The sequence below is a fragment of the Crinia signifera genome, chromosome 2, assembly GCF_055691185.1.
Source record: "Crinia signifera chromosome 2, ASM5569118v1, whole genome shotgun sequence".
NCBI classification, from domain to species: domain Eukaryota; kingdom Metazoa; phylum Chordata; class Amphibia; order Anura; family Myobatrachidae; genus Crinia; species Crinia signifera.
Genome location: NC_139218.1, coordinates 143,482,286 through 143,497,620, shown reverse-complemented (window position 1 = coordinate 143,497,620; position 15,335 = coordinate 143,482,286). Strand labels below are relative to the sequence as shown.

General features: G+C 44.3%; 1 protein-coding gene across 1 annotated transcript in view; it reads left to right on the top strand.

The window, feature by feature from the left end:
- EPS8L3 (EPS8 signaling adaptor L3) overlaps positions 1-15,335 on the top strand; it is an 80,016-nt gene that overhangs the window by 56,969 nt on the left and 7,712 nt on the right. The window contains exons 12-15 of the mRNA XM_083171105.1: positions 2,811-2,885; positions 2,962-3,110; positions 4,184-4,283; positions 12,695-12,729. Coding sequence (XP_083027231.1) covers positions 2,811-2,885; positions 2,962-3,110; positions 4,184-4,283; positions 12,695-12,729 — 359 coding nt within the window. The remainder of the gene's footprint in view (positions 1-2,810; positions 2,886-2,961; positions 3,111-4,183; positions 4,284-12,694; positions 12,730-15,335) is intronic.

Below are 15,335 nucleotides of genomic sequence, written 5' to 3'. Positions count from 1 at the left end.
GAGGATGCAAAGCATGGAGGCGCTAGGCCTGAGAGGCACTCTCCCTTGACTGCATAGCGGATGCTGCTGTTTGATGCTGCACCTGTCAGATAACAAGTGGCGCTGCTGGCAGCAGGGCCCAGGCGCGCTCCCCATGCACCGTCTAGCCGCTGTATATGTGATGAAGAGCTTGACCCCTCTGGCACAAGCCTTTGAGCCACAGCAGCTCTCAGCGGGACTCACTGCTGCTTGCTGCACAGCGCTCGCAGTCACTTCCCAACCAAGAGCCTCTTCCAGCCTAATTGCTTCCTGAGCAATGAGCTCTCAGCTTGACATCCCGGATCTTCACCACTTGTCCATGCCACTTTCTCTGCACCAATGTGAGAGCTATGCCAGCCCTCAATGGTAGTGATTATACCAACCTTGTACTCTGGTGTGGGAGCGTAAAAGGTACTGCATCTTTATCTCCCTGATGGGTGCCAGACATCTGAATTGCAGAGTATATCACCAGATAATTTAGTATTGTTTCTATTTTGCATTTTCTTTGGATGTTTCAGAACATTTCATTAATTGGTACATGCCATTTTATCAAGTTCACTGATAGGGAAATTTATTAAGATTGAATGGGTTCAAATGTACCCATTCTTATCAATTTGATCCCATCCACGGCCACGAATCGCACATTGGCAAATTTATAAAGCCAAAATTTCCCGGAATTTCCTCATTTACACATGAAAATCAATAGACCATCGGGCAAATTTGGCAGAACTTTACCATAGGAACAGGACACATTGGCAAATTTACAAGCATTCGAATGTGAATTCAGCTCAAAATATGAATTGCAAATAGATCACCTTTTGCCATTGGTTTTGGCATGGATCAGTTGATCTGTGCATGCTTTTATGTGTAAAAGTAAAACAAAGAGTTAAAATTAACACAAAAATTACGTGGGGGACCCCTCTCCCGAGCATAACCAGCCATGTCATTACCCCCCCAACTGATCAGCTCTGGCCAGAGTCCTCGGGGGAGTGGGGACGCCCCAATAAAGGCCCATAGGACTACCAAGGGCCATGGTTGAAGCCCGGGCTATCCCTGGCACCCCTTGGCGGTGGGTGCTGGGTCGATAGTCTGTAAGTTGTATAAAAGAATTAGCATTGGGTTTTGCTGTGGAACTAAACAGTCTCAGCAAGCCTCCCCTGCATGTACATTCTTAGATAACCACAAGTACCAGCATGCGGGGCATTAAAGGGCCCGCTGGGACTTGTAGTTCCACAGATGAACCAAAACTAAAATAAAAATGCTGACACGCACACCGTGAAAGTGAAATTTTATTAACATACATACACACACACACACACACATACATACATGCTGTCCCCTTGTCCAGTAGAAATCCTATATGGGTACCTGAGGGGAAACAATACCTAAATCGGTTTATTTTTTAACCTTTTGGATGCTTACAGGTAACAAAGAGGACAGATCTACATATGATTTAGGTTATGAACAGTTGGGGTGTAAGGACACGACCATGGGCACTTATACAGAAGTGACCCCAGCTGTGGCATTACCTTACTGACTTGTGGAGCCCAAACTGGTTTAAAAAATACGGAGGACCCTACTTCTTTTGTCCCCCATATTTTTAGAACCAGGTCCAGTGCAAGACCACGTGCTGGTTTTAAAAATACGGGGAACCCCTATGTCATTTTTTCCTATTTATTTTTGGAACCAGAACCAGCTAAAAGCACCCATGGCTGGTTATGTTTAGGAGGGGGGAACCCATGTTTTTTTTTTTTTACTTTTACACACGGAAGCATGTTCTGCTGTGTCTGGCTGCCACTAAACTCAGCAGCCAAATACGAATCACTTCACCATTGGAAAATCCGTATCTGGGAAACTCAGCAGCTTTGTAAATTTGTGGCTGTATTACACCCCCGATCTCGTTCATAGCCAGCCAAATTACTTTTAGATTGGCCAAAACAGACTTGATACTAAATATCTGGGTTTTTTGGAGGGCCTGGGCCCGGAGTCATCCACCCTCTTACCTGTCACTGGCACCAACCTCTCTCCTCAGCATGTACTGGTCTGCAGTAGGGGCAAGGATGCTGCTGCCACTGAAAGCAATTGCCTCTGCCTGGGCAGGGGGCAAGCAATCACACTTCTTGTAGTATATTTCTTAAAGGTCAATTTTAGGTCAATGTTGGTCAATTTTGGATCAATGTTAATAGATTTAAAAAAAATTGTATTGTAAAGCCACAGCCCCTTGCCACAATATGCCATCAATAGCGGGTCTAATTGGAGAAGGCGGGGCTAAAAGTACACGATTCTAATGTAATTCCATCATATTGGCTCCACGCCCTCCCCATTGACCTGCTAATCACAATTGAATTGCGACCATGGGGTGGGGCTTTGTAATATCATGCTTGCTTTCTCTGAATTGTCAAGGGGTTTCTGGGTACTCAGATACCCCCCACGTGTGTGCTAGTGCTCCTGTTCACGCAGCACTGCTGTAAATATTTTTTGATGGTTTATGCCTCTCACAAAGGCCCATGAACATCCCAGCTCTCTACTGCACTGAGCTTTAGTATTGTAGTGGAAAAATCCAATATTTTTTCATTGTTCCCTTTAAAATATTATGTTTATTAAGCAGATTAAATGTTATCATTTCCTTTTATCCAACACATACATACTTGCTTTTATAATTTACAATGGCATGATTTGTGTGCAACAAATGCCATATTCTACCATTTAGCATTAAACAGGCTTATCCTGTGATTACATATGAAAAGCAAATTTCATTCATTCATTTATTTGTGAATTACATTTGTCACCAGGGAAAACTCAAGGATGAGATGTACCAGCCAAGCGCTGCAGAATTAGTCCACATGTTGCTGAACTTGCTACCGAAGGTACAGATAAATGGGCACAATTGCTTTTACACTGGCACAAAGTCATATCATACAGTAAATGAAACTTCTATTACAGATCCTGTCCAAATGTCCAGGGAAGAACACCTCCAGTTCTGTGTTGTCTCCCTTCCTTACACAGAAGGCCATATTGCTGTTGAACTCATGTGTGACAGATAAAGAGCGGCAGCTGTGGGAAAGTTTGGGAGAAGCGTGGATGAGAACAAGGTAAAGACACAGAAGCCAAATCTAATTTGACATCATCGTACATTTCCTGTATATTGTAAATATATTGATATTTACAATTGTCTCATAAAAGGTAGTCACATAAGCACACATTATTTTAAGTGATAATAGTAAAACTCTCCAAAGCAGGTGTACCATATATACATACAACGGGATGAAGCTTAAGAGCAGCAAGAGCAGTAGAGGCGCCCATACACGCTGCGATTATCGCATGCGTTTTGAACTTTTAAAGTTCAAAACGCATCGCATGTGCGATAATCACACTGTGTACCTGCGGGGATGTGATGCGCGTCCCCGCGGGTACAATATTGTATAGCACTAAAAGTATCTGCAGGCAGTACTTTTTGTGCTACATTGCATCGCATCCCTTTAGTAGTACATGTGATGCAATGCGATGTACATTTGTAACGATTAACCCCTTGAGTGGTAGGATTTGCTGGGGCAGGACAAACCTACCAGGGCAGGACTTGACTGGGGGGGGGGGGGGGGGGGGGGCTCTAGAGGTGCTGCACCAGTGGTGCACACCTGGCCACCACCACCTATTTCATATTTGTGGTATGCCCGGAAATTTTCCGGGACAGCCCACTGCGGCAGCGCAGCTAAGCCCCAGAAATTTCCGTGCATACCACTCAAGGGGTTAACTTAAAAAAAAAAAAGAAAGAGGCTGAAATAGCATGTACCTGCATTGTGAAGCCTATGGGTGAGATTTAATAGGATGAGAGATTCAGAAAGTGAGAGATTTGGTGAGAAATCTCCAGGTTTTTTAAAGCGGTAATCATTTACATTTCAAAATCAAACTGGTTTTGCAGTGTAAATGATTGCCGCTTTTAAAAAACTGGAGATTTCTCACCAAATCTCTCACTTTCTGAATCTCTCATCCTATTAAATCTCACCCTATGTGTTGCTTGCTTGAAAACCTACTATGCTGTAATTGGAGAAGTAGTTATCATTGTATGCTGTCAACCTGCTACAAATAATGAATCAGACTTTATTTTTATCCAGTGTATGTGATTCCTTGTCATAATATATATATAAAAAAAGTGTTTTCATTATAGAGCTGACTGGCCCAATGGAAAGATGGTACCACCATATACTCCATTATTTTCTGATGGGTGGAGTCCTCCGGAGATAGTCCCCCATAATGGCCAACTAGAGGTATATAAGGAGGTGTAAAATAAATATAATTTTTTGAATGCTACTGTAGCTTGTGTTTTAAAAAGTGGTTCTGTGGTAACAAATCCTGCAAAAGATTTAAGAATAAATAAAACATTTTTGCTTGCTTCTGCATATAGCGCACATACTGTATACTGAGCAGCTTATTTTTACACTGTCAATTCATATTTGTTACTCTCAAACAATGGGTCCGATTCAGATATGATTGGCCAGGTCTGAATTTGGACGCTGGCCGATGTTTGGGCTACTGCGCACTGGCTGCAATGCGCTTGCACGATGTCCGGCTGCAATCAGCTTCGGCAAATATTTCTATTTGCAAGCCAATAGCAAGGAAGCGACAGGGTGGGCGTGTTGGGGATGGATCCTGGCCATTTAATGGGTGTGCCTGGATACCCGACACATCCATTCCAAGACCCTGCAAACCAATTCATAAGGCGGGGTAAGGGGTGTATACAGACCTGTTTGCACAGGGCTGAATTTGGTACAAACAGGTCTGAATCAGGCCCAATGTCCAGGATACACATTAATACACATGATCATTAAAAAGTAGACCACCTTTACAAATCTTTATATACAGTGCAGCCAGAGGTACTTATATGTTAGTTGGGCACCCACTAAGCTATTTGCTTAGTTTTTCCCATCTGCTCGCCACGCTTCGGGCATGGTGGCTCGCTGCGCTCGCCACACTATATAAAATCAACTCCATGCCGACATGGATAGTGGGGGTATGAGCGTACTAACTATAGTGGGCGCCCAACTAACATATAAGTACCCATCCAGAAAATATTCACAGCACCACCTTTTCCACATTTTGTTATGTTACAGCCTTTTTTTCAAGATGGAATAAATTAATTTTTCAAAATTCTACACACAATACCCCCATAATGACAACATGAAAAAAGTTTTTGGTAGATTTTTGCAAATGTTTTAAGTAAGATAAACTAAGAAATCACATGTACATAGGTATTTAGAGCCTTTGTCCAATACTTTGTTGATGCACCTTTGGCAGCCATTACAGCCTCAAGTCTTTTTGAATATGATGACACAAGATGGCACACCTATCTTTGGGCAGTTTCACCCACTCCTCTTTGCAGCACCTCTCAAGCTCCAGCAGGTTGGATAGGAAGCTTCGGTGCAAAGCCATTCTCAAGTTTTTATCCAGGATGTCTCTGTACATTGCTGCATTCTTTATTCCTCTATCCTGACTAGTCTCCCTGCTGCTGAAAAACAGCCCTATAGGGGGCGTCACCTAGCTGGGAGGGGGGGGGGGGTACTCCTGCACTGGCCAGCTCGTCGGATCTTAACTCCTCCTGGTGGCTGATGCTGAAATCCGGCAGCACCTGCTGCCATTTTCTTACTACACTCAGTCTGTGCAGATAGGCTCTGTGGCTGCTGCTCCCTGCTCCGTTACCTGTGTACTGCCTGCTGTATGTGTTGTTGGTGAGTAGAACTGTATGATTTTACAGGGGGAAGAGCCATGCAACTGCACAGGGCTCCACGTGGCTCATCCCGCTGTTGCTGTATTGCCACGGACACCAGAAGACGGGTCCTCCTATCCTCTGCTGGCTGTCTGCCCTGCCTGAAGTAGAGAGTGATGCAATCCGGACTAGGCGGGCAGAGCCGCGGAAGCCGATAAGTGGGAGGGGGAGAGCCAAGCGCTCCCCTCTGCCTGCTATCTACCGCCTTCTATTTAGAAAATAAAATAAAAAGAAGCTGGGATAAGAATTGTGTGTACTGACACAGAAAATTTAATAAAGTGCAACATGTTTTCAATACAACTGTATTGTCATACGTTTGTATTGAAACTTTGCACGTTGCTATAAAAATTTATATGAAGTATTTCATGGCTGGAGTGTTCTGGTAATTGGGAGCCCTATCCGGAGGTCAGGGCCGGATTAAGGTGTGTGGGGACCCTGGACAAAAAGGTCTGTGCCCCCCCCCCCTCCGCCAGAAGGAGGCATCATCCCCCCCCCCCCTCCACCGGACGGAGGCATCATCCCCCCCTTCGCCGAACGGAGGTGTCATCTGCCCCCCCTTCCCCATACCCGGGCAGCGTGAGGGTGGGTGACAGGCAGTCAGGCAGCGAGATCTGGCAGCTGGGGTGAGGAGGGGTTCTGCACTGTGTCAAAAGCAGTCATCACAGCCAGGGTTGGGTAGCGCTGGCAAAAAGGGGGTCCCTGCGGTGTATGTGAAGTCAGCGGCGGGGTCCCTGCAGCAGATGGGAACTAGTTAGTGCTGCCAGACCCCGCAGCAGTGGGGTGGCGGGTGTGGGGGCCCCCAGATGTGTGGGGGCCCCGGGGCGACCGCCCCTATCGCCCCATGGCTAATCCGCCACTGCCGGAGGTGAGCCATCATTACCCCACACTAACGACCTCACAGCCCTGGGGAAAAGACGATATCAGTGAAGTCACTTTGCAAAAGTCTGTATCCCAAATATCTCTGTCTAAGCAGCATCCTGGTCTCACACATAATTCCTGTGACCATACTGTCTGTTGTATTTTGCTGCAGTTCACCATTATGGAAACTGGCCTGCTTTACATACTTTGCAGATCTCCTGCTGCAGATATTACAGTATATTGGAACCATGGATATCTCCTTACAGAGAATACTTCAGGCTAATTATACACCTACCCGACGATTCCTTAATGAGTTTACGGACACATATTTGGTTACCCTTTCTCCATCTTGTGTACCTGAGCAATGTATCAGAGAAAATTCTGAGGATCTGTCTCTAAATTATATTTCTACAATTCCTGTTGCCCCTGAGGCTGATTATACTTTGAACTTGGGTCTTCCGATGGTTGTGCTCAAATCTGAGACTTCTTGTCTCGTCCAACCTGGATGTTGTTCTGATGTCGAGGTTCCCTCATTGGTTCCTCCTCTGTCCTTTGTTAAGTATTTTTTGCCCCCAGGATTTACTATCTATATTTGCTGGATGCTTTATTGTTTATTCACAATCACCCTGGGATGGACTTTGGTTTTAAGTTTTTGCTCTGTCTGGGCGGGACTAAAGACTATTGATACACCACCTTGGTATTGGAGAAGAATCATTCATCTCTGGATACCCCTTTTTTCTGATTGCTGTGGTATATATTTATTTATTAACAGTTTCTTATATAGCACAGCATATTACGTTCCGATCAGGGCCGGTGCTAGGGTGTCCGGTGCCCTCCTGCAAACCATGCATTTTGCGCCCTTTCACATTGCCATTGCAACAAGCTTCAGCCCGATTGTGGGAGCGTATGCAACATGCGATCCTATGGAGGATCTCCGGTGCATGTACATGTATGCATATACCATCTCAGTGCTGTGTCCGCAAAATGTTGCAGGCACTAAAGGTGCCCACACACGCTGCGAGAATCGCATACGTTATGGGCTAGATCGCATCGCACGGCATGCATGCAATGTGTGTGCAATGCGATCCGAAAGCAGTACAAAAAGTATGTGCAGCACATACTTTTTGTACTGTGTGATGCCCGCAGGAGCGCACATCGCATCGCACGCTGCTATTGCAGGGTGTATGGCCACCTATAGGCACATAACCCAGCCCATTATATAAAAAGTGTCTAAATTAATATAAAAAATGTATTATAAACATGTATAATAAAAGACTCACTGTTCTTTTGCTGTTTAACTCTTGTGCAGTCCCTCCTCTTTGATCTGCGTAGGCAGGACACTGAGGACGCCATTACACCCCTCTCGTGACTGAGTGGGAAAGGAGGGGAGAGAAGGAGGAGATGGAAGAAGAGGGGAGGAGATAGAGGGGGCGGAGTGTTGAGGACTGGCAGTGGCGCTGCTGCCTGTTCGTCATTTGTTGACAGCTGACAGGCGCAGGGAGCAATGGGTAGGGGGCGGATCCAGACATGACATGTCATCCAGGCATTCACAGACAGCGCTTCATGCCTGAGGAAGAGGGGGCAGGTCGCAGGAGGAGGACAGCATGTACGCGGTGCAGGGAGCAGCTCTTTATACTGCCGCCCACCCACTGTCAGACAGGCACTGAGGGTGGTGTGCAGGAGGCAGTGACAGTGAGGGCTGAGGCAGCTTTAGCAGAGCAGGGAGGGAGACAGCGCCTTTTCAGCATGGCGCCTCCCTGCTTTGCAGGAGCTGCTGAGTGGGTAGCGCCGGCCCTGGTTCCGATTTACAACAGGAGACAGTTAAACAACAAACTGGGTTTTGAGAGACAGTCAAAGGTATGAGGGTCCTGCTCGCAAGCTTACAATCTATGGGAAATAGGCATTAGTTCCACCAGAATACAAAGGTTCCTGGTGTGCTGTATGATACGGTGACCCAGCAGTTTGGCCAGGGGTCAGGAGGATGGAAAATGTGAAAAGAGAGTGTATATGTGTGGACTGTACAGTGGGGATGAGATTAGATAGGAACAGTATATGAATATATGTATCCTGTTTTTTAATTTATTGTAGTACAATTTTCCTTGATTAGGAGAGTCTACATATCATGGGCCAAATGTAATAGGGTGTGAGTTTCAGAAAGTGAAAAAATGGGAAAACTCTCCCGAAATCTCTCAAAGTGGCAATCAATTACATGGGAAACTCAAACTGTTTTTTCAGTGTAAATAATTGCCGGTACTTGTGAGTTATCCGGGCTCCCGATTTTTTGATTGTATGCCTTAAGTTAAGGCATACAATCCGATGCGATGCGATACGATATCGCATCGCATCGCATCGCATCCGACCATCGGATGCGATGACCCGATTTTTCCATAGGAATCAATGTTAAAATGATTCCTATGGAAAAAGGGGTCCTTTTCATACCCCTACTATCCAAGTGGGCATGGAGTTGGATATAAACCTGTGGCGAGGGTAGCGAGCCATCGAGCCCGAAGCGTGGCGAGCGAAGCGAGCCCCGCGAGGGGACGGTATTCCGTGTCCCCTCGCGGGGCTCGCTACGCTCGCCACGCTTCGGGCTCGGTGGCTCGCTACGCTCGCCACAGGTTTATATCCAACTCCATGCCCACTTGGATAGTAGGGGTATGAAAAGGACCCCTTTTTCCCATTGAATTCCATGTTAAAATGGACTCAGTCCATTTTAACATTGATTCCTATGGAAAAATCGGGTCATCGCATCGCATCGCATCCGATGGTCGCATGCGATGCGATGCGATGTCCCGATCCGACCCGATTTTAAAATCGGACGCCCGGATAACTCACAAGTACCTAATTGCCACTTTAATAATGGGAAAATTCTCCCAAAATCTCTCACTTTCTGAAACTCACACTCTTACATGTGGCCCCTGATCTCCTTTAATTCTCATTAATGCCTATGTATACTATTTATGCTTTATCGGAAGCAATAAGCAGAGTTCAGTTTACTCTTGCTTTAGGTCCTTCAGTACACATTGATTTGGCATATTGTAATTTACAGTATGTTAGGTTGTTTGTATGTCAGACTGATGTCACATATTATGTGGGGAAGAACTTTATGTCCTTTACTATGAGAGAGTTGAACCTATCTTAGTTGGAGCTATTAGTATTTTGCCCCTGGCAGTTATTTTTTTTATATCCTTCATTGAGGGGTAACGGTGTTTAGATAGTGTAGTTAGTGGGGGTAGGGGTTAGTTGTTTCGGAATCCAAGTATACCTAGGTTGGAGGTAGGCTATTTAGTGTGAGGGGTTGTGGGAAGGGTTGTTTTGGGTACAATTTGTGGGATCCGAGTATTCCTGGGTTGGGGTTAGGTTATACAGGGTGAGGGGTTATGGGGAGGTTTGCTTTGGGATATTGGGTTTATTTTATTTTGGTTTATCTCCTTTTTGGCCAGGCACTTGTTTCTAGTCTTCATTTTCTTTCTAATGGCAGGCCTTTTCTTTTTTTCTTAATTTACATTTGTACTCATATTTGATTGGAAACCGAGAGAGCCCAAATGGTGCCTTTGGGTGATCGAGTTACTATAATTCTGCGAAAACATTATTGTACTTTCCATAACTATGCTGCATATCCTTACTATACATGTACCTCGCTGTTATTGTTCCACTCTTCGTGTTATTGCTGATTGTGTCTGTTGTTATATTAATGCTTATGTTGGGGTGTTTTCTTTATTTTAATTTTCTATTATTTATGAAAAACAATGAAAATGACATCATTTAAAAATAAAACATCCCCGCAGCATGATTCTGACACCATTCCGCTGGTATTGGCTTGGTGATGAAGGGTGTCTGGTTTCTTTCAAACATGATGCCTGGCATTCATGCCAAAGCGTTCTCAGACTAGATAATCTTATTTCTCATGGTCTGAATCCTTCAGGTGCATTTTGGCAAACTCCAGGCAGGCTGCCATGTCGTTTTTACTAAGGAGTGGCATCCGTCTTGCCAATCTACCCTACAGGCCTTTGGTGGATTCTTGCAGAGATGATTTCCTTCTGAATAGTTCTTCTCTCTTCACAGAGGAATGCTGTAGTTTTGTCAGAGTGACTCAGATTCTTGGTTACCTCCCTGAATTGAGCCCTTATCCCTGATCGTTTACTTTAGATTGCCGGCCAGCTCTAGGATGGGTCCTGGTGGTTACAAACTTCTATTTACAGATAATGGAGGTCACTGTGCTCATTGGGACCTTCAAAGCAGCAGATATTTTTCTATACCCTTCTCCAGATTTGTGCCTCGGAACAATCCTGTCTCGAGGTCTACAGACAATTCCTTTGATTTTCCAAATCATGTCCAATCAACTGAATTTACCACAGGTGGACTCCAATTAAGCAGTAGGACCATATCTGGGACGATCAGTGGAAACAGGATGCATCTGAGCTTAATTTTGAGCTTCACGGCAAAAGCTATGAATACTTACGGGATTCTTGTTTTTTTTTAACTTACCCAAAAACTGTTGTCATGAGGGCAAAAAATAAATTTATTCCATTTTGAAGCGCTGTGGATATTTTTGAATGCACTGTATAACATTCACATGAATTTATGTATGTGTAGGGGGTAAAACATAAACTCACAAAACTCAATGCCTGTACCTAATATCACTGGGAAATGTACTTGATAATCATACAATCCTAATAAAAATGAAATTACACAAAATAAAAGTTAAATTTCACCAATAACTGTACACATTGCATAAAGGAATTTTATGATTATTGATACTTGCTGTATCAATAATACAGTACTATAATGGTAAATAATAAAAATTTCAAACATCTAGGGCGAGATGTAATAGGGTACGATTTTTTAGACCGCTAAAAAGTCGCACCAAATCATAAATGTAACGTGCAATATTCGGCAATAAAATCACACATGTAATAGAGTGTGATTTTTTTAGATCAAGACAGACATCACTTGGGAATGTGCAATGATTTAGTAACGTGAGTGTGCATTTTTTTTTGGTAAATGTAAAAACAAAAAAGAATGGGTCTCCCCTGAGCATGATCAGCCCTTGGCTATTTGAGCTTGTCCTGGTTTCCCAGATACAGAGGGCGGGGGGGGGGAGAATTAGTGGGGTTCCCCCATATTTATAAAACCAGCACCAGGCTTTGAGTCGGTCCCGGTTCTAAGATTATGGGGACAAAAAGAATAGGGGTCCCCCGTATTTTGGGACCAACCCTGGGCTCCAACAGCCAGCAGGGTGATGCCACAGCCGAGGGAGACTTTTTTATATAAGCTTCCTTGTCCAAAATATCTCCCCCTGGCTGGTCAGCCCTGGATTGAGTCCCTGGGGGAGTGGAGACCCCCCATTAAAGGGGCCCTCCAGGCTTCACCCAGCCAGAGCTGAAGCCCGGGCTGTCCCTAGCACCCCTGGGCGGTGTGTGCCAGGATGATTGTTTTGTGAAATTTTTTTTTTTATTACATTGGGTTGTGCTGTCACTACGATTATCTCCACCACAAGTCCAAGCATGCAGGGCATTAATGGGCCCACTGAGACTTGTAGTTCCACAGCATGGCCAATGTACAAAGACATTGTCATGATTGAATATAGCCATCTTCATGGAGATGGCTACATCCAATCAGATCAGGAGCTCCAGAGCTCAGCCTTGGTTGGGTAAGTGGAGTCCTAGTGACTGACATCACTGTGAATTCCCTCAGTATTGGGGAAGGGCCACCTGTGAGTAAACAAGCGGCTCTTCGTGTTTTGCGCCAGGAAATGCTATTTTTTTTTTATACCATGGATAACCACAGGAGAAGGGGACCAACCTGCAGGAGATCAGAGCAAGGTGAGTATGTATGTTTAATATCATATATGCATACACACATTCAAAGTTGCATTGTACTGGGTGTATTTGTGTAACTTTTAAACGCAAAACGCACAACTCTACATGTGCAATTCACACCCTATTACATCTCCCCCCAAAGTCAAATGTAGATTAGTCTTTATAATATAATATACTATATAAACTGTGTTAATATGTAAAGGTGTTCTAGCATTTTTCTTTTTATGAACTCTAGATTGCAAGACAAAGTCAGACACCACCTTCTTATCGGTGAGTAAAAACATTCTAGCATAGCATTAAAATGATTTTCTATTAATTAAGGAACAACATATATATTGGTAAGACCAATGTTTATAGGTATCAGTGGTGTGTAGAGAAAAGGAGGTCCTGAGACCAGGACTGGCTCTACCATTATAAATTATAAACCACAATAAATACAAACAGAACATGACAGCAAGTGAAAGACAAGCACTTAAAAACTTAGAACACAACAACCAGATCATAATAAAACCGGCAGATAAAGGGGGTGGCATAGTCATACTTAACAAATCAGATTACATCACTGAATCCCTTAGACTTCTTGAAGACAAGAACACATATCAGGTACTACCTAATGATCCTACATCCAAATTTAACAAAGAACTCAATGATTTACTTAACACAGGCCATACAACAGGAATCCTCAATAAAGCAGAACACAACTTCATTAAACAAACACATCCAAAAATTCCTGTTTTTTATTACCTGCCAAAAATACACAAAAACTTACAAAAACCACCCGGACGACCGATTATCTCAGGCATTGACTCCCTCAGCTCCAACTTAGCACAGTACACTGACACCTTCCTGCAAGACATTGTAAAAAACCTACCATCGTACATAAGAGATACCACTGACATCATCACCACACTGCAAACAATAGAATGGAAAAATGATTACTGGCTGGTCACCAGTGACGTCACATCACTGTACACCGTCATTAAACATCACCAAGGTCTCGATAGCACCAGGCATTTCCTCCATAAAACACAAAAATTACAACAGGACCAAATACAGTTTATCATCGACTCCATTGACTACATATTACACCACAACTATACATGGTTCAACGGCACTTTCTACTTACAGACAACGGGGACCGCCATGGGATCAAAAGTGGCGCCCAGTTACGCTAACCTCTTTATGGGCAAGTGGGAGGAGGACTACATATGGGGTGAGCGTGACTGGAGCGCCAATTTGATCCTATGGCGGAGATATATAGATGACTGCATTTTCATTTGGAAGGGCACTTACGACTCATTAGAAAAATTCATGCAATATCTCAACGACAATGACAGAAATCTGCAATTCACCTCAACGGCTAGCCAAAAAACAGTACAATTCCTTGACTTAGAAGTTTTCATAGAATCCAATCTAATTCACACAAAAACATACAGGAAACAGGTGGATGTGAACAGTTACATCCTTTTCAATAGCGGACACTACAAACCATGGCTCAAAAACATCCCGAGAGGACAGTTCCGCCGCATCAAACGGAACTGTTCAAAAACTGATGACTTTCACACACAATCCATAGAACTCAGGAAACAGCTCCTAGACAAACAATATGACCAGGACTTAGTTGACAAAGCATACAAAGACATAGCCACCATGGACAGATCTGCCACCCTGACTAACAAAAACCCAACTGACACACAGACCACACAAGAAATCAACTTCATCACACAGTTCAACCAATCCTCTGACCAACTCAGAAACATACTAAGCAAACATTGGCACATACTCAGACAGGACCACCAACTCAAGGACATTCTACCGGACAGGCCCAGACTTATATTCCGTAAAGCACCCGACCTCAGACAGAAACTCGTCAAGAACCACATTAAACCCAAATTAAACCGACAAACCACACTTAGCGACAAGACTGGTTTCTTCCACTGTGGTCGTTGTGCTGGATGTAAAAACCTGACCAGTCTCTCCACTAAAATCTCACCGACGTGGACCTCCACCACCACCAACCAGACATTCAAACATAGACATCAACTGTCATGTGAGACAAAAGGGGTCATATATCTCCTAAGGTGTCCTTGTGGATTGGAATATGTCGGTAGAACCACGAGGCCCCTTAAAGTGAGACTTTACGAGCATATCCGCAACATAAAAATAGGGTACACTAAACATAGTGTATCAATGCACTTCAAACTGACACACGGCTCTAACCCCAAGGGACTAGTGTTTACCGCAATTGAAGCCCCCGAGATTAATTGGAGAGGGGGGGATCACACAGATATCCTCAATAAAAGAGAACTGTTTTGGATGTTCACACTCAAAACACTGCATCCAATGGGCCTGAACATTGACTTTAATAATGGTACATTGGGCTAGCAGAAAGAGCCCCCTGCTGGCCCTTTTCTACACAGGCCATTCATGATGCATTATATGTGCCAGAAACATATGCACCTTCAAAATATTGCCAAACAGTGACTTGCTGCAAGAATCCCAATTGAAGGGAGGCTACACACTAGGCAATACAATACTTCAATCTCTAACACAGGCGTCTGCAGTAAAGCAACCCCATTATGATCACTCCCACAACTGGTCACAGCCTATCAGAGACTCAGAGGGCGGGACTCCATTTGTGCTATAAAACAACTGACATTTACCATGGCCCAGTATCCTTGAAGAAGACCGCACAGCGGTTGAAACGCGTTGGACACAGCATCACATCTACAAACTTCACATCCAAGCCTCCTCCCGGCTGGGAGTTGAGCCTGTAGTACAGACGCTACGGAACGCGGCTGGGGTATCCCTGGCAACCAGGCGCCGGGACCCGGAAGTCGTGCTCCACCGCGTCACTACAGAGCCGAGCACACAGC